The sequence below is a fragment of the Eucyclogobius newberryi genome, unplaced genomic scaffold (genome assembly GCF_026437365.1).
Source record: "Eucyclogobius newberryi isolate DKJ021-1_F unplaced genomic scaffold, fEucNew1.0.hap1 SCAF_1, whole genome shotgun sequence".
Classification (NCBI taxonomy): domain Eukaryota; kingdom Metazoa; phylum Chordata; class Actinopteri; order Gobiiformes; family Gobiidae; genus Eucyclogobius; species Eucyclogobius newberryi.
In genome coordinates, this window is record NW_027315723.1 from 39010392 (window position 1) to 39038078 (window position 27687).

General features: G+C 43.2%; 2 protein-coding genes across 2 annotated transcripts; one reads left to right on the top strand and one right to left on the bottom strand.

Moving 5' to 3' along the window:
* The first annotated feature begins 1642 nt into the window (after positions 1 to 1642).
* On the top strand, positions 1643 to 18932 carry slc35b2 (solute carrier family 35 member B2). The gene is made up of 4 exons (XM_072445975.1): positions 1643 to 1893; positions 11115 to 11305; positions 14451 to 14611; positions 16183 to 18932. Exons 1-4 carry the CDS (start codon positions 1877 to 1879, stop codon positions 17113 to 17115), a joined length of 1302 nt encoding a protein of 433 aa, XP_072302076.1. The 5' UTR covers positions 1643 to 1876; the 3' UTR covers positions 17116 to 18932.
* Positions 18933 to 21469: 2537 nt separating this feature from the next.
* hsp90ab1 (heat shock protein 90, alpha (cytosolic), class B member 1) lies at positions 21470 to 27451 on the bottom strand. The gene is made up of 12 exons (XM_072446005.1): positions 27297 to 27451; positions 26177 to 26314; positions 25886 to 26092; positions 25662 to 25815; positions 25413 to 25555; positions 24910 to 25212; positions 24258 to 24423; positions 23955 to 24145; positions 23697 to 23844; positions 22945 to 23213; positions 22145 to 22478; positions 21470 to 21893 (listed from the first exon to the last, which is right to left on the bottom strand). Exons 1-12 carry the CDS (start codon positions 27417 to 27419, stop codon positions 21775 to 21777), a joined length of 2295 nt encoding a protein of 764 aa, XP_072302106.1. The 5' UTR covers positions 27420 to 27451; the 3' UTR covers positions 21470 to 21774.
* Positions 27452 to 27687: the final 236 nt, after the last annotated feature.

Sequence of the window (27687 nt, forward strand, 5' to 3'; positions counted from 1 at the left end):
AACGATACATTAAATTACATACTGAGGAATGTTCCAGACAGAGCAATGACATCTCCATGGAGACAAGCAGATGGCAGCCACTCACCAGTGGCAAAAAGTCTAATGTCCAACGTCTACCGTCTAAAGTCGTACAACTGTAGGTGGTGGTAGTGTAACACTTTGAAACTGCCAAAAACACCAAAGAAGAAGAATGATTTATGTTTAATGTTGCAAGCTGTAACAATTTAAATAATACCTTAATCGAAATCAATGATTCTAAACACTGACATTCATTTGAAAAGTAGATGGATGGTTATTTTTTTAATAGTGTTAATAGTGTTAATAGAGTTTTTAGTCTCTAGAGAACTTATTCCACAATGTGCTTGGGTAATTGTGTATATTTACGAGGCCGTAAAAATCAGATGGAACTATCAGATAAGTCACTCCTAAAAATGTTTTTGTCTTTGTCTCATTAGTATAGTTTAATATTTTTTCCTCCCTCCCATCAGATTCCTCAAATCAGATTTACATGGCATTTCAATCATCTGATAACTCCAGAAATTAGATCTGCTTTAGTTGTGGATCCAAACACACTGTCTTGCACTTGTCCTTGTGTTTCATTAAGTATACACCTAGTGTGTCTAATGTGAGGGGTGCAGTCTTTGAACACACAATGAGAGTTATGTTTTGTTGACTGTGTTGGAACGATAACTCCAGACTGTGTGGACTGTAAGGTGCTGGTTCAGGTTTGTAGAGGTCACTGCTCTGGAGTGCCGGCCAGAGCACCACTTAAAGCCCAGATGGATATTCTATCTGATTTGTTATATGACTTCACTGGCATTGTTGTTGTGGTGTTACTTTTAATGGCGGTTGGCAGCTTACTGTTGTTGTCCGCCTCCAAAGTAAGTGTTTTATGCTATATCATAATAAATAAATAAATAAGAGTAATAATAAAAATGGGAGAGAAAAAGAGAAAGAGGGAGAAGGAGAGAGAGATGTTGTGTTCGAGAACTAGCTATATCCTGATTTCTCTGGCGGACTCGTACCGCTGATTATATTCCTTTATCTTCAAACCTTCCGGTTGTATATAATAGTGTTTTGAAACCATGGGACGAGAGAGTACCTAATCAGGTACTCGGTGAGGAGGGGGGCGAAAGTCATGTTACAATAGGATGTAGATAGCCTATTACGGGGTCTCAAGTGAAGCCATAAACTCCCAGGAGGTGGGCAGGGCTTACGGAGTAGGATGTAAACCCTGAGTTCCCAGACAATTTGCTGATTGAGAATGACTCTTGGATAAGAGTTGTAACGTTTTTTGTTTTTTTTAAACAGAGGTATGCAAAGGCAAAGGATGGAGCGTCCTCTACTGGATACTCCACTTTATTATTTTCTGTGGGGAAAAATAATAAAGTCTAAAGAATTAAGTCTGGCGCACTTGGATACCAACCACCATAAAACACCAAAGTAATAATATAATAATAATATGATATAACAGATCCATGGTAATAACCAAACCACGAACCAAACACAGAATTTACGGGGCCTTCTGTCGGCCTTCTGTACAGACTGCTTTTGGGTGCATTTCTTCCTCCGTCTCTTCAGGGGGCGCTGTTCCTGCCTCACCCGCCTCATATGTCCTTCCGCCCGTGGACTGACTGGGCGGAGGAAGGGCCTGAGCTCGCGGGACTTCCGGTGCACAGGGAACACATCGGCTTTTGAGAGGAGGAATCCGCTCGTACAGACGCGGGCGGCGGCTTGGTTCAGACACACGGACCCTTTTCCATTAGTGAGGAGTTTTGTTGCGGGTTTGAGGGTCTTGATGCGCGGTCAGAGCGGAGCTGGGGCTGGAGGGATCTGATCTGTGTCACAGGCGTGAGCCGAGGCTGACGGGAAAATTATGGCAATTTCATGGAGGTAAATATGTTATTCATCATATAACCGTATATTATCCACGAAAACCCGAGGGCAACATTTACACAGGTGTGGTGTTGTTGTAAGACACTAAATAACAGGCTTGGATCAACGACAAACTACAAACTAGAACAATCATAGCAGATCAAACATTGTGAAGATCAAAACAATGCAGCAACAGTGTAACTGCCAGATGTATTACACTATTTTATTCATAGTTTATTTGGGGTTTTTGTCCTGGTTTTATTCTAACTTGGTCTCAGTTAAGTGCCTTTTTAGACCATGGTTAGACCTGGTTTAGTACATTTACCTCTTCTTTAGACCTGCGATTTGTCCTGGAATAGTCATTTTAGTCCTGGTTAAAGATAATACTCTGTTCTGCTCTATAGTTTGGTAAATGTTCAAGCTCAGAATCTGTCTTATATTTGTTGAGTTAACCTTGAGTGTAAAACCTCCCCCATGGAGCAATATAGCAATTATAATCTAAATGTCAAAATTCAAATAAAGTAGGGAACAGCAAAGTAACCAAATGGAAGAGGTTTTTGGAGGCTGTTATTTTCCAAAACTACAGAAAATGGACATGTGACATTGTGCATCATTGACATTAAAACCTCTTTTACTTTAGGACATGATCAACCTTAAACTTTATCGCACACAATGTTTGGTAATCAATACATTGTTATATTAGTTACTGTATCATTATTATTGATTTAATCATATGTTTTGCTCACATATTTTGGAAAGAGTTTATGTAAGTCTGATTGAAAGTGTCCTTTCTAATATCTCTGTTTGGTTTGACTATTTGACTGTGGAAAACAAGAACACACTAAACTGAAAAGTAAAAACTGCAGGGAAGAGAATTGGAAAAGAACTAGACCACCAGAGATGCTGAGCATCTTCTATGTGACGAGTTTCAGCTTATGCCATCAAGACGCTGATACTGAAACGCCCTTAGCAACGAAGAGGGTTTACAAAGACTCATTTGTGCCAACTGCTGTCAGTTTATTAAATAAGCACTGAACTCTTTTAAATGGACTTTTTAATCATATTTATTTATTGTAATGCTTGATAGATTGATTGTTTCATGTGATGGTGAACAAAAGACACATTTCCACTGTAGTGGACAATTAAGTTAAAGTTAAAGTTTTTCATGATTGTAAATCATTTTCTGGACTTTTTACAGACTCTAAACTCTAAAAGAGTTTTTAGAAATGTATTTGATAAAATCCAGGACCAAGAACATACATTTCATCTTGAAATGCAATTTAAATATAGATTAGAGCAGGGGTCCCCAACCACCGGACCGGTACCGGTCCGCAACACGTTTGCTACCGGGCCGCACAAATAATCTATCAGTGACAGCATCTTCTCTGACGTAACTTTGGCCTGTCCCTCATGACACACTAAGAAGCTCGTCTGTGGATATATAATGAAAAGCCTTATAGGAAATTGCCAATAAAATCCATTAAATATAATGGTAAGTATATTATATCTCTGCTCTTGTCCTGCGTGAGGACATAACTGATACGTGCATTATACATGATACGTCATCGCGGATGCGTCGCATCAAACACGCTGCTCAAAAGTAGAACCACAAGGCCGCGAAAATGAGTGGAAAAACAAAAGTCTTTGGAGAGCATTTTTGCAAAGGGGAAAAGGCCAAGTGAGGAGCAGACGAGGAGCAGACGAGGAGCAGACGAGGAGCAGACGAGGAGCAGACGAGGAGCAGACGAGGAGCAGACGAGGAGCAGACGAGGAGCAGACGAGGAGCAGACGAGGAGCAGACGAGGAGCCAGCGAGGATTTTGGACGACACGTCTCCTTGGCCAGCATTCTGCAACTGCTGCGTGATCACCTGTTTTTACTTTTACAAGAGTTTGAGCGCTACTTCCTGTGCACAAAAGATCCATGAACTGCACGTGAATGGATCCGCGACCCATTTGTGATTAAACCGGGCGAATCGAGCATGTGCAACAAGAGGATCAGCTGTTGGAGATTGAAAATGACGGTGATCTTAAACGTATATTTGAGGGAACAACTCTGCTGACTGCCATATTTATGTGATGAGCTTCCACCAGACAGAAGAACAGTGAGGACACGTGTAACTGTATGTTATGTTACTCCAATTTGGATCTTTTGGAATATAACACTTAATAACGTACAAACGCGTCTTTTGAGAACATTTCGCCTTCCGAGCTGAATCGAATGGAAGCCCAAGCCCCGCCCACTTTCGCGACATAAACTGTTACACCGGTCCGTGAAAATAAAACCTACATTATTCCGGTCCGTGGTGCAAAAGGGCCCCTGTCCTCGCGCCCTTTCTCTTCACCCTCTACACTGCAGACCTCAGACACGACACAGGCAGCTGTGTCCTGCAGAAGTTCTCTGACGACTCTGCCATCATCAGACTCATCACAGACGACGATGATGCGGAGTACAGGGGACTGGAGCAGGACTTTGTGGACTGGTGTCAGCGGAACCACCTCCTCATCAACGCGGGGAAGACCAAGGAGATGGTGGTGGACTTCCGCAGACGCCACCCTGCTGCCCCCTTACCAGTGAACATCCAGGGACGGGACATTGAGAGAGTGGACCCATACCAGTACCTGGGTGTTCATCTGAACCACAAACTGGACTGGACTCATAACAGACGCACTGTACAGGAAGAGCCAGAGTCGGCTCTACCTCCTGAGGAGACTCAGGTCTTTTGGAGTGACAGGGCCACTCCTGAAGACCTTCTATGACTCTGTGGTGGCATCAGCCCTCCTGTAGGTGTGGCCTGCTGGAGCAGCAGCATCACAGAGAGGGAGAGGAAGAGGCTGGACAGAGTCATCAAGAAGTCCAGCTCTGTCCTGGGCTGTGCTCTGGACTCGGTGCAGGAGGTGGAGGACAGAAGGGTCCTGGCTAGATTCACATCTATGCTTGACCATGAGTGTCGCCCCCTGCAGGACACTGTCCGCTCTGGAGAGCAGCTTCAGTGAGAGACTGATCCACCCTCGCTGTGTGAAGGAGAGATTTCGCAGGTCTTTCCTTCTGCTGCTGTCAGACTTTATAACAAACAATGTTAGTCCTGTGCGGCTGTGCGCGTGCGGCTGTGCGCGTGCGGCTGTGCGCGTGAGGCTGTGCGCGTGAGGCTGTGCGCGTGAGGCTGTGCGCGTGAGGCTGTGCGCGTGAGGCTGTGCGCGTGAGGCTGTGCCTCACCGTGAGGCACAGCCTCACGGTGAGGCTGTGTGTATTGTACAATGGAGGCAGTGTGATGTTCCTCGGGCCCCTGGGGAGCAGACCCCGCCACGGCAAACACACTCTGCCACGACAGCAAGCACAAGAAGCAGCTTCTCACAAACATGGACGCTCCGGTTTCAAGTCTGGTGGAACTGTATGTGTGTGTCTGTGTGCGTTTGCGTGTGTGCGTTCACATGTGCATCTATGATACTGTTCAAACAGCTTTTTCGGTCGGACTCCGGTCCCTTCCCTCGTGTTAAACCATGTTTAACAGGTTCTGTAGATTAGACGTGTAAAGTGTGAAGTGAGTTGTCGTTTAAGACATTCAGTGACGTTGTCCTGTAGCTGCACAATGACAGATGGAGGTACAATAAGAATTATTGTTATTATTTATTTATTTTACATATAATGAAGAAGTATAAGTTACAAGATCAGGGTAATGAGAGTTTTGCTCATTGGATATGAAGTTATATTGATATACAGTAGGTAAAGGGGGGGGGAATGGTAACTTAATTTAACTGCAGATGTCAATCATGATTCGGATTCTTCAGGTCACAATTAAAGGTGGACAATATATCAAATTTGAGATAATATGGAAAACAATGGATTCCTTTGGAACATACTTCTTGCAGCTGGACAAAACCATAACTGACACAGACCCAAGAAATGAACAAATTGACCAGAAACTGGACTGAATGGAACTTTCTTACTTTATTTTTTTGATGCCTTTTTTTTTTCGTAATCATGTCTTTTTTATTCTACAAAATTTGTCTGTGGTCTTGTCTTTTACATTTTTTCTGTTTGTAACGAACAAAAAAAATACTGGTAGATAATATCGTTAAATATAGCACTGTTTGTAGAGAAAAATGCTACAAATAGAGCTGATAAAAAATGGCTTTTTGAAAAAATGTTTTAATGAAAAACTTTTAAGATAAGAGTATGAGGTGATGTTTCTGCACTTTTGTGATTGATTCTCCAGACATCACATTAATCTGATCATTTAACTTTAACAAACTGAATGTTTAAAGACCTATTTAATGGCATGTTTTAACACATTTCTGTGTGATTGACATAATATCATCTGACTATCTCGATCGAGATCAGAAAAATATAGCTATGCACCCCCAGTACAGTACAGTTTCAACCTAATAAAGGTGGAAATATGATGAACAGAGTCTTCTAGATGGAGAATATTATAGATGAAAATTAGAAATAATTATGTAATGATGACACTTTGTTATAAAAGAACTTTCTGTGTGTGTTGGCAGGGTCAGGTTAACGATGATCAGAATATAATCTTGAATATTCTTATGGTCAACACTTAATAGAGATGTATTGACTCTGGTCCTTAAGTGTTGGCACCGCTTCAGTCCACTGTAGTGAGCAGGATTCACACCGACATGAGCACAAATAGCCACGCCGCAAGAAAGAGAGCAGAGGGTGTGTCACAGGCGTGTAGGCCAACATACTCAAATAATAATAACTCTGAAAACACCTTTGAGTGATTAAAAGATCAGGTTATAATATGGGTTGAAGTTCTTCACTTCTTGTTTTGACTGAACTGAACAGAAGACGTATCATATATCGGTAGGGCAGCGTACCGGTACAACGGACCCGATCTGGACTTGTAAAAACGGTTAGGTTCAGATCCAAAAAAACGAAACCCCGGTGATTCGATTCTGGACTTATAAAAAATCTAGCACTCACAGACTATATCCTTTTTGTTCTAGAATCTAGACCATCTAAAACCTTCCATTGATCGCGAAATTCGCGCTGGAAAAGACGTAAACACTGCCATGCGCCGCTGTCAATGGAACACCCGGACCCTAATTAGCGACACACGCGTCTTCCGGGTATAAGTTGAAGCCGGCGAAATAAGTTTAAAAATGCGAGAGACAGCGCGGAACCGTGTATCCACATGTGAACGCTGAAGTGAACCGTGTATCCACATGTGAACGCTGAAGTGAACCGTGTATCCACATGTGAACGCTGAAGTGAACCGTGTATCCACATGTGAACGCTGAAGTGAAGCGTGTATCCACATGTGAACGCTGAAGTGAACCGTGTGTCCACATGTGAACGCTGAAGTGAACCGTGTGTCCACATGTGAACGCTGAAGTGAACCGTGTATCCACATGTGAACGCTGAAGTGAACCGTGTGTCCACATGTGAACGCTGAAGTGAACCGTGTGTCCACATGTGAACGCTGAAGTGAACCGTGTGTCCACATGTGAACGCTGAAGTGAACCGTGTATCCACATGTGAACGCTGAAGTGAACCGTGTATCCACATGCGAACACTGAAGTGAACCGTGTATCCACATGCAAACACTGAAGTGAACCGTGTATCCACATGCAAACACTGAAGAGAACCGTGTATCCACATGTGAACGCTGAAGTGAACCGTGTATCCACATGTGAACACTGAAGTGAACCGTGTATCCACATGAAAACACTGAAGTGAACCGTGTATCCACATGCCTGAAGTGAACCGTGTATCCACATGTGAACGCTGAAGAGAACCGTGTATCCACATGTGAACGCTGAAGTGAACCGTGTATCCACATGTGAACGCTGAAGTGAACCGTGTATCCACATGCCTGAAGTGAACCGTGTATCCACATGTGAACGCTGAAGTGAACCGTGTATCCACATGCCTGAAGTGAACCGTGTATCCACATGTGAACGCTGAAGTGAACCGTGTATCCACATGTGAACGCTGAAGTGAACCGTGTATCCACATGTGAACGCTGAAGTGAACCGTGTGTCCACATGTGAACGCTGAAGTGAACCGTGTGTCCACATGTGAACGCTGAAGTGAACCGTGTGTCCACATGTGAACGCTGAAGTGAACCGTGTATCCACATGTGAACGCTGAAGTGAACCGTGTGTCCACATGTGAACGCTGAAGTGAAGCGTGTATCCACATGTGAACGCTGAAGTGAACCGTGTATCCACATGTGAACGCTGAAGTGAAGCGTGTATCCACATGTGAACGCTGAAGTGAAGCGTGTATCCACATGTGAACGCTGAAGTGAAGCGTGTATCCACATGTGAACGCTGAAGTGAACCGTGTGTCCACATGTGAACGCTGAAGTGAACCGTGTGTCCACATGTGAACGCTGAAGTGAACCGTGTGTCCACATGTGAACGCTGAAGTGAACCGTGTATCCACATGTGAACGCTGAAGTGAACCGTGTATCCACATGTGAACACTGAAGTGAACCGTGTGTCCACATGTGAACGCTGAAGTGAAGCGTGTATCCACATGTGAACGCTGAAGTGAACCGTGTGTCCACATGTGAACGCTGAAGTGAACCGTGTATCCACATGTGAACGCTGAAGTGAACCGTGTGTCCACATGTGAACGCTGAAGTGAACCGTGTGTCCACATGTGAACGCTGAAGTGAACCGTGTGTCCACATGTGAACGCTGAAGTGAACCGTGTGTCCACATGTGAACGCTGAAGTGAACCGTGTATCCACATGTGAACGCTGAAGTGAACCGTGTGTCCACATGTGAACGCTGAAGTGAACCGTGTGTCCACATGTGAACGCTGAAGTGAACCGTGTGTCCACATGTGAACGCTGAAGTGAACCGTGTGTCCACATGTGAACGCTGAAGTGAACCGTGTGTCCACATGTGAACGCTGAAGTGAACCGTGTGTCCACATGTGAACGCTGAAGTGAACCGTGTGTCCACATGTGAACGCTGAAGTGAACCGTGTGTCCACATGTGAACGCTGAAGTGAACCGTGTATCCACATGTGAACGCTGAAGTGAACCGTGTATCCACATGTGAACGCTGAAGTGAACCGTGTATCCACATGCCTGAAGTGAACCGTGTATCCACATGCCTGAAGTGAACCGTGTGTCCACATGTGAACGCTGAAGTGAACCGTGTGTCCACATGTGAACGCTGAAGTGAACCGTGTGTCCACATGTGAACGCTGAAGTGAACCGTGTATCCACATGTGAACGCTGAAGTGAACCGTGTGTCCACATGTGAACGCTGAAGTGAACCGTGTATCCACATGTGAACGCTGAAGTGAACCGTGTATCCACATGTGAACGCTGAAGTGAACCGTGTGTCCACATGTGAACGCTGAAGTGAACCGTGTGTCCACATGTGAACGCTGAAGTGAACCGTGTATCCACATGTGAACGCTGAAGTGAACCGTGTGTCCACATGTGAACGCTGAAGTGAACCGTGTGTCCACATGTGAACGCTGAAGTGAACCGTGTGTCCACATGTGAACGCTGAAGTGAACCGTGTGTCCACATGTGAACGCTGAAGTGAACCGTGTGTCCACATGTGAACGCTGAAGTGAACCGTGTGTCCACATGTGAACGCTGAAGTGAACCGTGTATCCACATGCCTGAAGTGAACCGTGTATCCACATGTGAACGCTGAAGTGAACCGTGTATCCACATGCCTGAAGTGAACCGTGTATCCACATGTGAACGCTGAAGTGAACCGTGTGTCCACATGTGAACGCTGAAGTGAACCGTGTGTCCACATGTGAACGCTGAAGTGAACCGTGTGTCCACATGTGAACGCTGAAGTGAACCGTGTATCCACATATTAACATTGAAGCGACAGTCGGTAAGATCGCTTTATTTGAACTGTTTTAAGCTGTGGCCGCCGCGTGCGTTGATTGTGATTGTTAATGTGCTGCGTGCGTCGTCGCGTGTTAAAGGGGCTTTTTTTAAATTTTGATTTGTTGTATAAAATATTTTCATATTCTACTTTTGATACTGCTAAGTTGATTGCTTTATAGTGATTCGAGTTGATTTTTATGCTAGTTTTTGTAACTCCTATGGTTTAGGTATGCATCCCTATATATATCGGTCTCGTCTCCTGCAGTCGAGTGAATGTCTTTTAAGTGTGGGTAATAAACCAGTTTAGAAGGAGTTACCTCGCCACAGATTTTACCTGTTGCTCCACCTGCTTGTCTCCATGGTGATAAATACAGAGTATAAGTCGCACCAGCCAAAAAATGCATAATAGAGAAGAAGAAAATATATATTGTTGCACTGGAGTATGAAATGCGGTTGCAAGTGTGCAAATAACAAATAATATCACATAAGTCCGGAATATAAGTATATAAGTATGAATATAAGTATAAGTCACACCCCGGCCCAAACTATGAAAAAAGGTGCGACTTATAGCACCTTTTTTCATAGGTGCATTAGGTTAACTCTTCCCCATGAATGTTACACAGTGCTCTTTTAACCATAAAAGTGACTAAATATCACTCTATAGCCGTGTTTCAAATGTGCACTAAAAATGGATGTTACTTGATGGGGTTGTCACTAGTATCGAAAAGCAGATATTAATCGATACCAAATCTAGTATCAAAACTAAGTGTCAATACCTAAAAATGAATGATTAATCAAAACTAGAATAAGACCACAATGTTTAATAAAGAAAGTACTGTTAGTTTGTATTAAAAATGTCAGTCTAAAACCTTGAACTAAAAAAAAAAAGATAAGAGATAAGAAGAGATTTATTTAGAAACTAAATTGAGTTTGAAAGTTTGAGTTTGTATCGACTTTTTCTAGAGCAAATTTTTTCTTTTCTTTTTAATAAATTTTGACACAATCTAAACGTTCACCAGTGTTTTTGATTAAAGACGATGCACACGTGGTTTGCCCGGCTTGACCTTTTGCCAAATGTCTCTACTCTCTCTTCCCCCTTTTCAAACATTTGTCCTGTCCAATAAAAAAAAAAACGTGATACATTTTTGGTCATATCCCCCAGCTCTAGATGTCACATAAAACTGTGTTAAGTGTGGCACAAACACAGCAATTTTACTTTTATGGAGTACAGACTGAAATTAAATCAGTTTTTTTGTTTTGAAAATGCTCTCGATGATATATTTTGAGTTCTTCCGGCATCTTGACATCACTACACCTCCACTAACACCATTCCCGCTCCACTTTTGAACACATTTACCCCCGTATGTCCCATGTATTTGACGAGGCTGTTTGTGGTCCCGCAGGGCGTGGGCGGCGCTGGTGCTGCTCCTGTTCCCCTGCAGCGCGGCGTCCCAAGCAGAGGGCTCTTTCCTGGACACGTGGCAGCAGTTCTGGCCCTTTCGCTTCCTGGTCAACATGCTCGGATACTCCACCATCATCGTCCCGGGATACCTGCTCATCAGATACTTCAAGCGCTCCAGCTATTTAGACACGGGTACGGCTGCAGATTCGTATGTCAGAGTTCACGTTCTCTAATGTGTCGTTTTGGAACCGAGCCGGAGCGGGTGTCAATATTCTCAGGTGGGAAGTGTCGGTTTGCAGACTGGTTGTCCCGGTTTATGGGTCATATTTCTGTAATTACTGGACTAACTCACGTGGAGGAGAGACTTGCACAACGCTTAAGTAAATGCACACAAGCCAAATCACAATAGCCTCAGAAAGCAACGCCATTATTCAAGTTCGTGATATTAATATAACATGTTTTTGGAGCCGATCCCAAGCAAATAAGGATTGGGTTCAATGTTTGTGAATGGTGCGCTCATTGTTGGATAAGTTTGAATGTTGCTTGCTGTTAGCGTGCTCGTTTATGAAAGAAAAGGCATGAATCAGCAATTGTAGAAAAAGCTTCAGTTGTAGTCATCTGGACTCGGTTAGAAAAAATAGACGTTTCGACTCTCATCCAAGAGTCATTGTCAATAAAAGAATTTAGGTCGAGAACTCCGATATTAATACTATTCTGTGGTAAGCCCAGCCCATTGGGAGGAGCCTTCCTGAAGAGGAAAGAGTTGTTTGTTTCAACAGAAACTTACCCTCTTTGTATCTACCGAGCCTATTCAGACCTTTAATGGGCTATTAGTATCCCCTTTGTCTTTGTGAGACCCTGGCTCACCCACCCTGAGTACCTGATTAGCATCTAAATGTCCTGGTACTGGTCCTCTAACTCTCCAGGGGTTCAGAATACCATTGTAGACTACAGGAAGATTGAACCTTAGACCTCCGTTTCTGTTTTAAGAAGGTTTTTCTTTTTTAACAAAAATAGCTTCCTTAACTCCTCTTTCAAACCATCTTTTCTCCCTGCTTAAAACCTTCACCTCCCCGTCTTCAAACGAGTGATTAGAGGCTTCAAGATGGAGATGCACGGCGCTCTGAGGTCTTGAACTTGTATTTCTTCTGTGCTGATAAAGCCTCTTGTGTAGAGGCTGTTTCGTCTCACCTATGTAACGTTCTTTACAACTTTCTTCACTGCATTGGATCAAGGGTAAGTTTCTGTTGAAACAAACAACTCTTTCCTCTTCAGGAAGGCTCCTCCCAATGGGCTGGACTTACCACAGAATAGTATAAATATTGAGTATCGAGTTCTCGACCTAAATTCTTTTATTGACAATGACTCTTGGATGAGAGTCGAAACGTCTATTTTTTCTAACTGAGTCCAGATGACTACAACTGAAGCTTTTTCTACTGTGGAACACGCCTGGACGAATGGGGGATTACACCGACATGAATCAGCAAGTTAAAATCAATCAGATGTTTAATCCCGACCATGTACAAGAATAATACAGATAAACAGAGCGCTTATTTGACCGGCGACTTACACGCGCGTAGTCTGGACACGCCGAAATCCCTGCTCTGCTGTATATTTATAACATTCAGATATAGGCGGAATATGACTGTTGACGCCTCCTTCCAGTATTCTTCCATGAGCTCTTTCACACGTCTGTGGCCTTAAAGTCTGCAGCTCCGGGAAGGTGTCCGTCCTTATCAGAGAATGTCTCAAAAGGAGCAGTGAGTGTCTCAAATGGGACAATAGACTGTGTTGTGCGAACAAGGAGTTAACCCAAGTGCAACACAGTCTAAAATGAATATAGTTGGTTATACAATATAGTAATTGTTAACATAATTAGATTCCCCTTCATTGCATAATCAGTAAATCTCGAGAGTTGCATAGGCTCCATTTTATTTTTTTCAATTTTTTTACTATTTACTCATCAGAACATAAAACATACACAAACTCAACAACAATTATTACACCAGAAGAGGGGGTAAAGTAAGAACAAAAGCAAAACAAATGAAACGGGGAAATAAAAATGTATTAAAAAAATAAAAGAGAACTCGTGAAAAGCGTGCTAGACTTGGAGAGGCTTAAAGGTGGAATGGACGATTTTTTTCAGCAATTTTTTTTATAATATTTCCTCGTGGCGTGGATAAATCATTTGTCCTGCCACGTATCAATCATAAAACGCACCTATCGCTCACCTGCAGCCGCGTCAGGCTCGTCCCCACGTTTCCGCGTGCCTAAGCGCATGGATCTATCATAATATAGTTCCCTCAGTGTACGGGGCAAAATGAAGACGGAGAAAGACTGTTCGAGCTGACTCAGAAGTGGACGGAAATCTACGGGAGACGAGAGATGCGATGTGATCCGTCGCTCTAATAAACAAACGCACGTGTGTGTTGTATCAGTCCACACGGGGGAGTGCGCATGCGCACTTCCGCCTGCGTTCTCAAATCGCCCAAAAATCGTCCATTGCGCCTTTAAGTTTTAGGAGCAAAAGTTGAGAATAAGGGAGTGGCTCCATTTGAAAAGATGGCTCTGGATAAACTATATATGGAATAAATGTAGATAAATGGATCAAAGAATGAAAAAAATCCCGCCAGGTAGATTTATTTTGTATAAATCCAATTGAATACTTTAATTCTCCACTCTCAGGCAGGTGAAACACAATCCCACTCTCTCCAAACTTGAAAGTGTCTTGAAAGTGTGTTTTGGTAAAATGTGGTCCAGGGGTCTCATTTATAAAACTTTAGGATGAATTTTGACTAAACGTTTCCTCAAACTCTCAAAACAAAACGCTCACAAAATGTAGAATCCCTTCTCTTTTCAAACAGATGATCGCCTTCTCCCTCATCTCAGAACTCGCCCACCGACAGTAGGTTCAGAGTTAAGTAATAATGAGGTAAAACTTGCCATATTCACTGTGTAATACAGTTTAGAACATTGATTCGAAACCAGTGTTCCACAGATTCACACATGGGTTTGACTGAATAATTTACCGTTTTGTGTTTTGTGCGCTGAGCAAACATCTGATCCAAGAAAGTAAAGAAAACAATCACAATTGCCCATATTTGCTACATAAGCCACCTTTTTTACTCAAAATCTTGTATTATGGGTTGGGTTAATTTAATCTTAAATTGCTTTGTATTATTTTCAGCCAAAACGTGTGCTTCAGAAAGATTGAAAAACACTGGTTTTGATCGTCAACTATCACATTTTAACGTCAACAGCGGCGGAGCAAATGCAGAGCGTTTTATTGCTTTGATTAAATTGATTGTCGCTCATTTATGTTTTGCTTTGTTTTCAGGCAGTGGACTTTGCTTCCCGGTCATAAAGGCCTGTGTGTTTGGACACGAGGCCAAGACGAGTTTGATAGACGATGGTTCCATCCCGACCCGTAGCGACCCCGACTCCGCCTCCTCCGTCAAACAGATGGTTAAGTTAGTGGTGTGTGCGGCCGGACTGCAGGTAAAGCCACGCTCCACCCTCTGAACACATCCACCTGCATCGTGTTTGTGCAGCCAAATCCAAACAGTACTTGAATGTAATGGTAGTATTATGGTAGAGTCACTGGGCGGGGCTGTTAATGACTACCACGACACAGGAGGATTATACTGGATTATATTGTTATTAGTAGATGATTCATGACTATGGAAAGTCCTGGATACTAAGGAAGCCAGAACCAAAAGCAATACACTCAATTTAATGTGTGTTAAGTTCATTTAGAAAGTTGATTTGAGGTAGAATATAAGACAAAAGCCGACATGAGATGTGCGGCAGAATTCAGCTTTTTTTCCTGATCAGAACATCACAGAGAGCAGAAAGTGAACTCTCATCAGACCGCATTTGACTTGAATAAAACGGACATCACGACTGATCTCCCGTGCTGTTAAAGCGTTCTCATTACGTGCTGTTAAAGCGTTCTCATTACGTGCTGTTAAAGCGTTCTCATTACGTGCTGTTAAAGCGTTCTCATTACGTGCTGTTAAAGCGTTCTCATTACGTGCTGTTAAAGCGTTCTCATTACGTGCTGTTAAAGCGTTCTCATTACGTGCTGTTAAAGCGTTCTCATTACGTGCTGTTAAAGCGTTCTCATTACGTGCTGCAATCGGACGCACGGTGATGCGTGGGCAGCGGCTCATGGGCTTGGTCTGGGCCAAGACATGATCATTTCATAGCGGGACAAATTGGGCCAGCTCATAAAAGGCTGACAGTGATCGTGGGCTCGTGTCTCTGTGTTTCATCTGCACCTTTGCATTTAGGAGCATTTTAATTGTCCGCCTACCTGTGTCTGCCCTCCTCCACGTCTGCTCTGCTCTTCTTGTATAACACGTCTAACACGAGGAGGCTGTACTGCTTGTTCTCCGTCAGTCAGGCGCTTGCACGGTTAACTCGAATGTTTTGAGAGTCTATTAGTGACCTGGGATATATATAATTGTAAAACGCAACAGGGAGTCGTGTGTCACTGCTTTGTCGTCAGTTTCCATTCATTCACGTTTGCACCTTTCTCCGTGAACATGAGGCGGATTAACATCAAGTAAAATACATTTTGTAGCTTGAACAGCAGAACAAGGCTATGTTATGTATCATTTTCCCCGGCGCATCTGTTCATTCAGAGTTTGATTCTAAACCTAACCAAGCCCACAGCTCGCTGCCTGCACCTCACGGTATTAAGAGAAAACAGAAAAAGGAGAGATGACACCTCAAAGGAGTGACAGTAAAGAGGAGAGTAAAGCTTGTGCTGGTCTACACGGAGAGAAAGCACTAAAGTGAGGGTACTAATAGTGAAGCATCAGTGATCAATATGAAACTCATAGACGACGCCACTGTATCACATCGATTTCTCATTCTGCTGCTCACATGGATGTCCTCAAATGTCACGTAGATACTTTTAAGGGGGAAAAGGGGCTTATCAGTTCTACAGTTTTCAACAGGAAGTCAATGGACCTGTTTCTATTTGAATTATGAACTATAATTTAAGTATATCATCAATAAGTACCTGAAAAAGCATAATCCGTGTCCTTGTGTGTCTCCACCAGGCGTCCTACCTGACATGGGGCGTTCTTCAGGAGCGCGTCATGACCCGCTCGTACGGCGCCCAGTCCCCGGAGGACGAGGGCGAGCGCTTCCAGGACTCCCAGTTCTTGGTGTTCATGAACCGCATCCTGGCCCTCACCGTGTCGGGCCTCTGGTGCCTGCTCTTCAAACAGCCACGTCACGGCGCGCCCATGTACAAGTATTCGTTCGCCTCGCTCTCCAACATCATGAGCAGCTGGTGCCAGTACGAAGCGCTCAAGTTCATCAGTTTCCCCACGCAGGTCCTGGCCAAGGCGTCCAAAGTCATCCCTGTCATGCTCATGGGGAAAATCATATCCAAAAAAAGCTACGAGTACTGGGAGTACCTGACCGCCATGTTGATTTCCCTGGGCGTCAGCATGTTTCTGCTCTCGAGTTCCCCCGACAAGCATCCGTCCACCGTCACCACATTCAGCGGCGTGATCATCCTGGCCGGGTACATCGTTTTCGACAGCTTCACGTCCAACTGGCAGGACAATCTCTTTAAATACAAGATGTCCTCCGTGCAAATGATGTTCGGAGTGAACCTTTTCTCCTGCCTTTTCACCGTGGGGTCATTGCTGGAACAAGGGGCGTTTTTTGAATCGTTTTCCTTCATGGTGCGACACTCGGAATTTGCTTTTCACGCAGTTTTGCTCTCGGTGTGCTCGGCGTGTGGCCAGCTCTTTATATTTTATACCATCAGCCAGTTTGGCGCGGCGGTGTTTACCATCATCATGACGCTGCGTCAGGCCATCGCCATCCTCCTGTCCTGCTTCCTCTACGGACACGCAGTAACGCTTGTCGGGGGATTCGGGATGTTTACAGTTTTTTTGGCGCTGTTTTTACGTGTGTACGCGCGGAGTCGCATGAAGGCTAGTCGCAGATCAGCGCTGCCCATGGCACAAAAAGTGTAAAGAAGATGGTGAAATTAAACTCAAGCCACATTTTTGGTGGTAACTTTCCCCTCTTGTTTTGTTGTTACTTTTACAGTACAAAGGGGATTTTACATGTGGAAGAAGTCTAAGTGCTTCGTTAAGGAGGAGTTCGAGTGCCTGAATGTCTAATGCTTCAGACTTTAAATTTTGTGTTTATTTTTTTATGCATTTTCATTTAATCACATACTGTTGTCCTTATTTGGCCCATTATAAAATGCTGTTCATTCCCATGAGCATCATGTTTCAGTTCAGTTGTCTAAACTTGGAGAGACAGATTATGCTAAATCGAACCATTTTAATTACTTAAAGGTGCACTGCAAAACTTTATCTGGAGGAGGTACGAGAAGGGCACATGGCAGTTTGAGTCAATGGGCGGAGCTCAGTTCAGTGGGATGGTACGTTCAGTGTCTGAACACCAGCAGTTTGTTTTGGGGGAAATGGTTTCTGGACTTTTGGACTGAATCTTTTCTCTGCCGTTCCAATGGACTGACCACTAGTCCAACTCACCACAGGTTTAAGCAATATTCTATCCAGATCCTTGGGTAATACCTCTGCTTGTCTCCATAGGGATGCTTTGCCTAGAATGTTCCACAGTATGACACTAAATTTCTCCATCTCCATGGAGACAAGCAGGTAGTGTGCCTGCCATCAATAACTGTACTTTTTAGTTTAGATTACACCCATGGTTCTCAACCTGGGGGTTGGGACCCCCATGGGGTCGTGGGATGATGTGGGGAATATTGAAAACAGTCAGATGTAAGGCTTGACGCCTTCAAACGCAGTGGTAAATGTAGATTCCTGTTTACTTGCTGACCAAATTCCTGTATTTCTGCCCATGCCCTGAAAATAACAATCCACAGAAATAAGGCTACTTCATCACTTTGCGTGTCGTCTATTTTTTGGGTGTGGGGGTCGCAAACGCCAGCCGTTATTATGGAGGTCGCCACTGAAAAAAAGTTGAGAACCACAGATTTACCCAATTGAGTGATGCTACATTCAGAAGTGCTCTTCTGTTTTTAAGTCCAAACACCACAAATTCATTTCAGAAGTGTTGACCTTTTATGAACTCTCTAAATGGAAGACAAATGCCTTGAAAGGTTTGTGTATTTCAGTTAGAAAACATGAAAAGGCCAATAAAGGGAATTTAAAGTCATTTTAAAAAGCAAGATTTATGCATAATATGTCTAAGTATCTTATTCTGAAAACCAGAGGCCTTTTAACTTCCTTAATGTGAGCTTTATTTTAAAAAAAAGTAATAAACTCACCGCGTTTCTTAATGTTCAGCTTATTTGGGATTTTTTAACATTAATGTTTGCATAACAACACACACAACAGGTTTTTATTTTTAACTTCTGTTTTTTATAATTATATTCTTGCAATATTAATATAAGATATTTAAGTTTCTCCTCACGAAGGTGTATATCAACACATTAAGTAAACTTATTTGAGTCTTCTCGAATTGGTTTGTTATAGTGGACAAAGTGACATTCAAAATGTGAAATATTTGAAGTCTTTTGTCTGTATTTATCTTATAGTATAATGTAGTTTATATAGTTTACTGAGATGCACCGTTTATTTGTTCATATTATTTAGATAGTGTTCTGTTTTAATATGCTCCATGTACTGATTGTGTTTTCATTGTTCGACCATAGTTTGATGTTCCTGTTTTACTTTGTCTCAGATTTGAGTAAATGTTTTACTAAATCCTTGTAAATATAACTTTAAGAAATACTTTATGGACTTTTATAAAAGGCTCTTCATGTGAATGTTTGGGAGACGTGGGGGACATGACGCATTAAACAGATATGAAGTGTGTTCAGAAACTCGTTCTAATGTTTTATTGGAGTTATAATAAATAAAACACATGAATTTAAACCATAAAAGTATGCAACTTTTGTCTAGATTAAAGTTAATATCTGTGACACTTCATTCCCTTTGTCTGTGTGACTGAAGCTTGTGGTTTGTGGCAGTTAAACGCAGACGAAACCGGTTCTAAGGCAGCGTCACGTGTTCACTCACTCGAGCATCTAAAAGTGTTCAGCATTTTACAGCATTTTACAGCGTTGTATGTTGTTGGCGTGTGGTGTGACTTTTTCCGGTCTCTGTTGATCATGTCAAATGGAGATGACCTCCTTTGTGCCTTTGCTTTGCCACGTCCCTACGCCGTCTACAGCAAGTGAACGAGTGAAACCACAAGCCCCTGTCTGCGACTCTTGACCTTCTGTTGCCGTGCCAACGGAGGAGGCGGCGCTGCTTTGGTGGGAGGATGATGGAGCGTCTGCGTTTAGTCATTGGGCAAAATGGGCTGTACAATATGGTCAAATGTCAACATCCAGTGTTTGTTATGGCCAATATCGATTGCCAGATTTTAATGACACAACTTCTGTCAAAAAAGAAGGAAAAAGAATTACAAAATGTCAAAAAAGAAGGAAAATAATGACTGAATGTTTTTTTTTTTTTTTAATACTGAACCTATAATGACTGATGAGATTATTAACAATTTGCAGTATTCTCCATCAGTTATTTTGCCAAACTAAAGGCTACTGCTGTTTATTTTGGAAGTGTGTCACAGACATGTAGAAGTCAGAATTGGGCTGAAGAAACATAGAATTAAATAAATAAAATTGGTGAATTGGCCCCAAATGACTCGAAGCAGTGCAAGTTTTGAAAAACTTCGAGCGTGTGTATTTTCAAGCTTGTTTGTGAGACAGACCTATATTTTGTCTGAATAAACGGGCTCAGCCTGTGGCGTCATAATAATGTCTCGTGATTATAACTGTTTGGCCCCTTTGAAATGCACCGGTGATGACACCTCGGGGTTCTACGGAGCCGTTTTATTTCTCGAATGCGGCCTGTTCGTGTCAAAACATGTTCGAATGACAGTGATGGCATTTAAAAACAGTACTTTTAGCAGCAATTTCAGAAGGAAACAAGACTGTTGGGGAAGTAATATTTGACGGTAAAGATGGTTTCAGGTTGGGGTTTTTTGACTCCTGTGACCTTTGACCTTTAGAACATGCACACTCACTGCATTTGCACCAGTGGAAAAGATGATGCTGCAATTTGTTTTGAGTGTTTCTACATTTTGTCGGCTGAGAACCTCCAAATGACATTTTTTATTCTATACAGAGCTCATAATATAAAATACACCAAAAGAATGTCTCTGTAAAGGATCCATGGTTTAAATGATTATGGTTGTCACAATAGATCATTTTATTATTGACAGAAGAAATTATTGCGATGACCCTTGAAAAAGAAGTTTTTGATCTCAATGGGTTCTTACCTAGTTTTATAAAAGTAGGTTTACCATTCTGGACTAAAGACTGTAATTGAATTGACCCAACGCTGCCTCTAAAGTGGTCACAATTCTTTTGAACTGACTATTCGTCTTAAGCTTTCACATTCACTGTGACTGAGGCAGAAGTCTTTGTTTCCTGTGAAGAAAAGCATTCGTTGGAAAGCAAAGACTTGGTTTCCACTACCACAAACCACACCTGTGTCGTTTGAGAAGAACTTCCAATGTTGTCATGAAAGGCAATTTGAGCTTATTTAGGACACGACCCCCGCTTTGAGCTCATGTTCATCTTTCACTTAACTACATGTATTCTTACCCTGAGGACTCACATCTTCACAGATCTGACTTTGCCTTGACATGTAGAAACGTTTAATACCATGCAAGCAATAACTGCAGACAAGCAGGTTCTGCACTTTGTCATTTTTTGTAGGGGACCCTGGGACATCGCCCCTATGTTTTTACTGTTAAGAGACAACCGATGTCAAGTTGGGCATTACAAAAATTGAAAAGACCATTAGAAACGGTCTTTAATGAAGGGGTTTCACTTTGTGCTTTAATCCATTAGTTGTTTTCAGTTCTGCAGTAAGTCTGGGAGATATCAGCCTTTAGTGTCATACCTCATGAATGTAAAGCGGGAAGACAACTGTCAACAGTATTCAAGTGATACACTTCAGGTGAGTTTTTTTTTTTTTTTGAAGAAACTCAACCCACAGCTTCATCTAATGGACAGCCATTTTCAGTTTGCAGGTCCAGTTGCCCAAAAAACTAAATCCTCAACCAGTTGACCAAAGGTGTTTAAGAGTCTCAACTCATGGTTCTTAGTCCAAACATTACTGATTAATTTCAAAACATTTGATAAGGTTTACATAAAGTCAAGTTACCAAGCGTCACTCAAGTCTCAGCTCCATTTTTAGCCACCATTAGACACGAAAGTAGGTCACATAACTGTAATGACTGAAGGTTTTTGTAGACAATAGTTTAGCATCTTGCATTTCAAGTTACTGCAGTCTCAGAATAGTAATGAGCAGGCAAGGAGTTAGGGTATTAGATCTTTTAATTTTCTGCAAAACAAAGGCTTGAATACAGACAGGGCCTGGGCTCAGGCGAATGACTCGGTCCTCTCATGCAGCGGCGGCGTTGCACACGAGCACTGCCCCTCACACTTGGAATGTACCATCTTCTCTCGCTCCATCTTAAAACTCAGTGCAACAGCAGGGAAAACAAATGAACTTTACAGCCAAACAGTGCGCATGATCCAGAGAACGCTCCGAACATTGGTCCATCACAAACGGGAATGACTTATGTTTAATGAAGAGAACAGTTATGTCTGACGGGGGCGGAGTTTAGTCGACCTCCTCCATACGAGAAGCGTCCTCCTCAAGGTCGCCCTCCAGTGGTGGGATCTCATCAGGGGCGGCAGCAGTGGGCGCTTCTTCGATGGGCATGTCGTCATCGTCAATACCTGCAACACAAGCGTTACAACATGATCAGAGGTCATGAGCCATTCAGAAGCACACACCCTTTTAAATATCTTATACAATATCAACTTGATAGAAATAAAATCCATGCAGTTCAGGGATTTCACAATGTTACATTTTGGGTTTAAAGTAAAGTAAAGTCCAGTTTTCAGAGTTAAAGCTTTATAACTTCCTAAACGATAACTTTTCAGAGTACATTTTGAATCAAATTGGTGCCATGACCAGAGCCGCTTACCCAGGCCGAGCTTGATCATGCGGTAGATGCGGTTGGAGTGGGTCTGGGGGTCGTCGAGGGAGAAGCCGGACGACAGGAGCGCGGTCTCGAACAGCAGGATGACCAGGTCCTTCACCGCCTTGTCGTTCTTGTCCGCCTCAGCCTTCTGCCGCAGAGTCTCCATGATTGGGTGGTCCGGGTTGATCTCCAGGTGCTTCTTGGCCATCATGTAGCCCATGGTGGAGTTGTCACGCAGAGCCTGGGCCTTCATGATGCGCTCCATGTTGGCCGTCCAGCCGTAGGTGGACGTGACAATGCAGCAGGGCGACGAGACGAGCCTGTTGGAGACGGTCACCTGAGGGAGGAACGGCAATTAACTACTGCAAGTTTCAGGAGCAGGCCACACCAGTTAGTAAGGAGGAGTTTGTCACGTCAAAGACTTTGTAAAACAGGTTCAAAATGCAGTCATCCAGCAATATAAAAAACAGGACTAGTTTTTCCATGCTACTTTTCAAACAGGTCACACAATGTTAGAAAACTCAGTTCAAAATGCTAATCAGTAAACTGGATTTCAAGAGCGTGCCATACACCTTCACTTTTGTTAAGAGTCCTCAAAAAAAATAAATAAATAAAAAAGCGGAGCGCACAGGGCTTACATTGAATTCACCAGAACAGATCTATGCTCAGCCCTTTCTATTATTAGTTCTGATATTGATCACCACATGTGAGCTGAAGTTACTTAGTGAAGAAAAGTAGACTGTATTTCTTTAAAATGTGAATCTTTAGAAATCAGGTTCAACTTTCACATTATGGGCTCATACCTTCTCTACTTTCTTGTCGAGGATCTCCTTCATGAGTTTGCACAGGTTTTCAAACCTGGCCTTGTCCTCCTCCATCTTTTTCTTTTCCTCCTCGTTCTCTGGCAGCTCCAGACCCTCTTTAGTTACAGACACCAGGTTCTTGCCGTCAAACTCCTTGAGCTGCTGGATGCAGTACTCGTCGATGGGCTCCGTCATGTACAACACCTCAAAGCCGCGCTTACGGACACGCTCCACGAAGGCAGAGTTGGCCACTTGGTCTTTGCTCTCGCCTAAGAGAAGTCAAAATGAGCACCGTACGCTTCAAAGCTATTAAAACCAGACAAACCCTGAATAACTGACCAAACGATGGACCTGCACATCAAAGTACATGGCAAGTTGTGATGTTTTACTAATTTGTTGGGACAATACCGTGTAAATTAAAATAGCAGGGTGACTACAGGAAGTAGCAAGAGTTCCAAACCAGAATTCCCATTAAAACAAAAGTCAGGGACAATTCCTGCACAATGAGCAGCTTCTGACAACCTCCCTCGGAAGAAAGTCAAATCTTTTGAGTAATTAAGACTAGCTTTGGCTCTTCTCTACAGTATGGTTGCTAGGGACCAGTTATGAGACTACCCATGTCAAATTAAGCTTTTTGCAAAGTTTTTAATATATGAAGTAAGCTTTACTGATGTGTGGTCTAACCTTTTAAATGCACATTACTCTACACAAGCATCTCACAACTAGAGAAACCAAGCGCGTCGGAGGCCGACCTGTAATGTAGTAGATAGAGTTCTGGTTCTCCTTCATGCGGGTGAGGTACTCGTTGAGGGAGGTCATCTCGTCTCCAGACTGAGAGCTGTGGTAGCGCAGCAGCTCAGACAGCTTCTTACGGTTCTGAGAGTCCTCGTGGATGCCGAGCTGCAGGACAAAAATCATGAATGCTTTGATGGACTGCACATTCTGCAACAGTCTAGTAATTCTGACTGTTCTGTTTAGAACGTCCAAAAAGCGATGAGATGTGGCAGTACCTTGATGTTCTTGGAGAAAGCCTCGTAGAACTTGCCGTAGTTGTCCTTGTCTTCTGAGAGCTCGCCGAACAGCTCCAGGCACTTCTTGACAATGTTCTTGCGGATCACCTTGAGGATCTTGCTCTGCTGCAGCATTTCTCTGGAGATGTTCAGAGGCAGGTCTTCAGAGTCCACCACACCACGGACAAAGTCTGGGCAAAACAAGGAATCAAAAGCAGAGTTTACAAATAGTGGAAGCCCATATGAGTTTAGGTTAAATATCCAGGTATAAGTGCAGTAATAACGCAAGTTTGCTCCACTCACTGAGATACTCTGGGATGAGCTCCTCGCAGTTGTCCATGATAAAGACTCGGCGCACGTACAGCTTGATGTTGTTCTTCTTTTTCTTGTTTTCAAACAAGTCAAAAGGAGCACGACGGGGGATGAAAAGCAGAGCGCGGAACTCCAGCTGGCCCTCAACCGAGAAGTGCTGTGAAAGAGGCATGACAATTTGGGTCAGCACAACAAGGGTTAAAATGAGCATTTACCAGTCATGCTTTTGTGTAACAGACTCAGTTCAATCTCGTTACACAAGGATAGATCACACTCTGCTCACTGTAGAGTCTTTAGCCTGATCATTTTAGCGCTTGCCTCCACTTCAACTGCTGCAGCAAACACTTTATGCAGTGAAATGAAGTCAAAATTACCAGTTCCAAAACAAGTGTCCAAGGGAAACACGATAAAGGCAAATGCAGAATTGTGGAATTCCTTGAAACCATAAGTAAACAATGCCTGTACGGTTCTGATCCAACTGTATACATTTTATATTTAAAGCACATTTTGGCAGGCTCTTAACGTTATTTTGACTATTATTCATCGTGTCACCAAAGCCAGTTAAGAGTTTGTCAAGTACAAGTTTTACTAAAATCATGTTGCCTCCTCTTGACACTAAAGATCTCAGCCGTTATCTAGTCACCTTGACCGCCAGGTGGTCCTCCCAGTCGTTGGTGAGGCTCTTGTAGAACTCTCCATACTCCTCGTTGGTGATGTCGTCTGGGTTGCGGGTCCAGATGGGCTTGGTCTTGTTCAGCTCTTCCTGGTCGGTGTAGCGCTCCTTGATCTTCTTTTTCTTCTTCTTGTCTCCCGCCTCGTCGTCAGCAACGTCCTCGATCTTGGGTGCGTCCCCCTCATCGCCCTCTTCTTCCTCCTTCTTCTCACCATCCTTCTCCTCCTCCTCCGCCTCATCGTCACTCACCTCCTTTTCACGCTCCTTCTGCACCTAATGTAAAAAGTGTCAGGTTACCTTTAAACACTACATACACGTTCTACAAAACAAGTTGAGAATAAAATCTGAAATGCATCAATGCACCAGGAAATCTTTAGTCATCAATAAGAGGGTGCCTAAGTCTTAAGATTGCCAGAAGTCAAGTGCTTCCTAAAAAAAATAAAATAAAAAGCCTTACAATATGCAGCACTTACATATAGGGTGATGGGGTAACCAATGAACTGAGAGTGTTTCTTCACGATCTCTTTGACCCTCTTCTCCTCAACATACTCCATCTGGTCCTCCTTCAAATGCAGAATGATCTTAGTTCCACGCTCAAGTGAATCTTTTCCTGAAACTGGGGAAAAACAAAACATGACTTTTCAAACCATTAAAAGAGCATAATAATGTTAGTTTTATAATAGAAAATCATGGAGGCCTAAAGTCATAAGTGTGGCACATACCGGCCTGGATGGTGAAGGAGCCTCCAGCTGAAGAGGACCACAGGTATGTCTCGTCATCGTTGTGTTTGGACAACACAGACACCCTTTCAGCCACGAGGTAGGCGGAGTAGAAGCCCACGCCAAACTGCCCAATCATGGAAATGTCTGCTCCAGCCTGAGACGAGACACAAACTTAAGACGTGCATGACTCGTGGGATCACTCTGGCCATGAAGGAGTTCTGTACCTGCAGCGCCTCCATGAAAGCCTTGGTGCCAGACTTGGCAATTGTTCCCAGGTTGTTGATGAGGTCCGCTTTGGTCATTCCAATCCCAGTGTCAATAATTGTAAGAGTCTTCTCTTCCTTGTCGGGGATGATTTCAATTTTAAGATCTTTGCCAGTGTCCAACTTTGCTGGGTCCGTTAAGCTTTCATAACGGATTTTGTCCAGAGCCTTCAACAAAATGACTGTTAGTCACATAAGACATCAGTGGGCATTTTTAAGCCAATGTTTAAAAAATAAATAAAATTAACTTACGTCAGAGGCGTTGGAGATTAGTTCCCTGAGAAAGATCTCCTTGTTGGAATAAAAGGTGTTGATAATGAGGGACATAAGCTGAGCTATCTCTGCCTGAAAGGCAAAGGTCTCAGCCTCCGTTCCTTCATCGGCAGGCATCTGTCAAGAGGAAACACGTTCAGCTGGAACCAGAACTACAATGTTCTCAAACCAATTCTGCAAGTCGGCCACATTCTACTAAATCTGTTTTTTTACAAGTTCTCAAACAGTTTCTAGTGCTTTTATTCAACTACACCAAATCGTAGCTTCACTAGAGCAGAAATAAACGTCACAAAAGAGTAGAGTTCCTAAAGCGCACGAGCCTAAACCGGCTGCAGCGCGAGAGGCGGAAGTAGCCTCGATCCAACATGGCGTGAGCAGGCAGACAATGGAGTCCTCTGCACGTGTTTCAGGCGCAGAAACGAAACTGAAGCAGCCGGAGAGGGCAATAAACACACTCAAATATACTGTACCGAGGCCAGCGTGACACTTGTGCCGTGAAATACAACTAAACGGTCCCGCGCCACATCGTGAGGGACTCGTGTTTGTGAGGGTTGAAACATCACGAGGTTTCATAACGCGCCGCACATCCAACAATACGGGCCAGGCGGCACTCAACATTATAAACCCTGTCCAAGGAGTACGTTATAACATATTATTGGAATACAAACCCCATCGGATTGTGTAAACACCTTATTGTTTTATTAAATGTCTGGGTCAGGTTCAGATTGTTCCAGTTAAACGTTGACGCAAGGCCCTCTTCTTTTAATAATCAGAGGAAATAAAATGGAGGCGCAAACTTAACCCCAAAGCTTCCATAATAGTCTTCATTACACGGGCTGTAAACCCATCCTGAACACACTGCTGCAATGCCGCATCACAGGCTCATCGTGGTGCTTTAAGGGCCTCGATTCATACCACAGAGAGGTTTAAAAACAATTATATGTTAAATACACCTGCCGATTCATGCTGCTCTCCAAATCGACGGTAAAACGCTAATCCTGACATTTGTTTTTTAGGGATTGGGAGAATTTCTAACGTGAACGAGACTGCCTGGTACACAATGCGTTACCACACATCGAAATAGAGCAAAACTACGTACCTTGTTTATTGTTTTTGTTGCTTTTTGTAGGTTGAAACGGGACCAAAGCGTTATCCCTCTGCTCTCTGACGCAGGGAAATTGAAAGAGACTTCCGTTAAATAGACCGGAATCTTTATACACATGGCTTTCAGTGCGCAGGCAGATCACTCCGCCGAGGACTCTACTAAAGTCGTGGCATTTCGTCCGAGTGCGTACTACGCCCCTGATTCAATATTTACGACTATTTTAACAATAAATTCAATCAATCTGGGTATTATTATGATTAGAAAATGACGCAGGATGATCATCTTGGAGGTTGAGGTTGTTATTGATTGTTTAGAATAAGGAATATGATGATGGGTAAGTTTATATGTACACTTGTTCGCAGAAAGCAGCAATAATATCAGATAT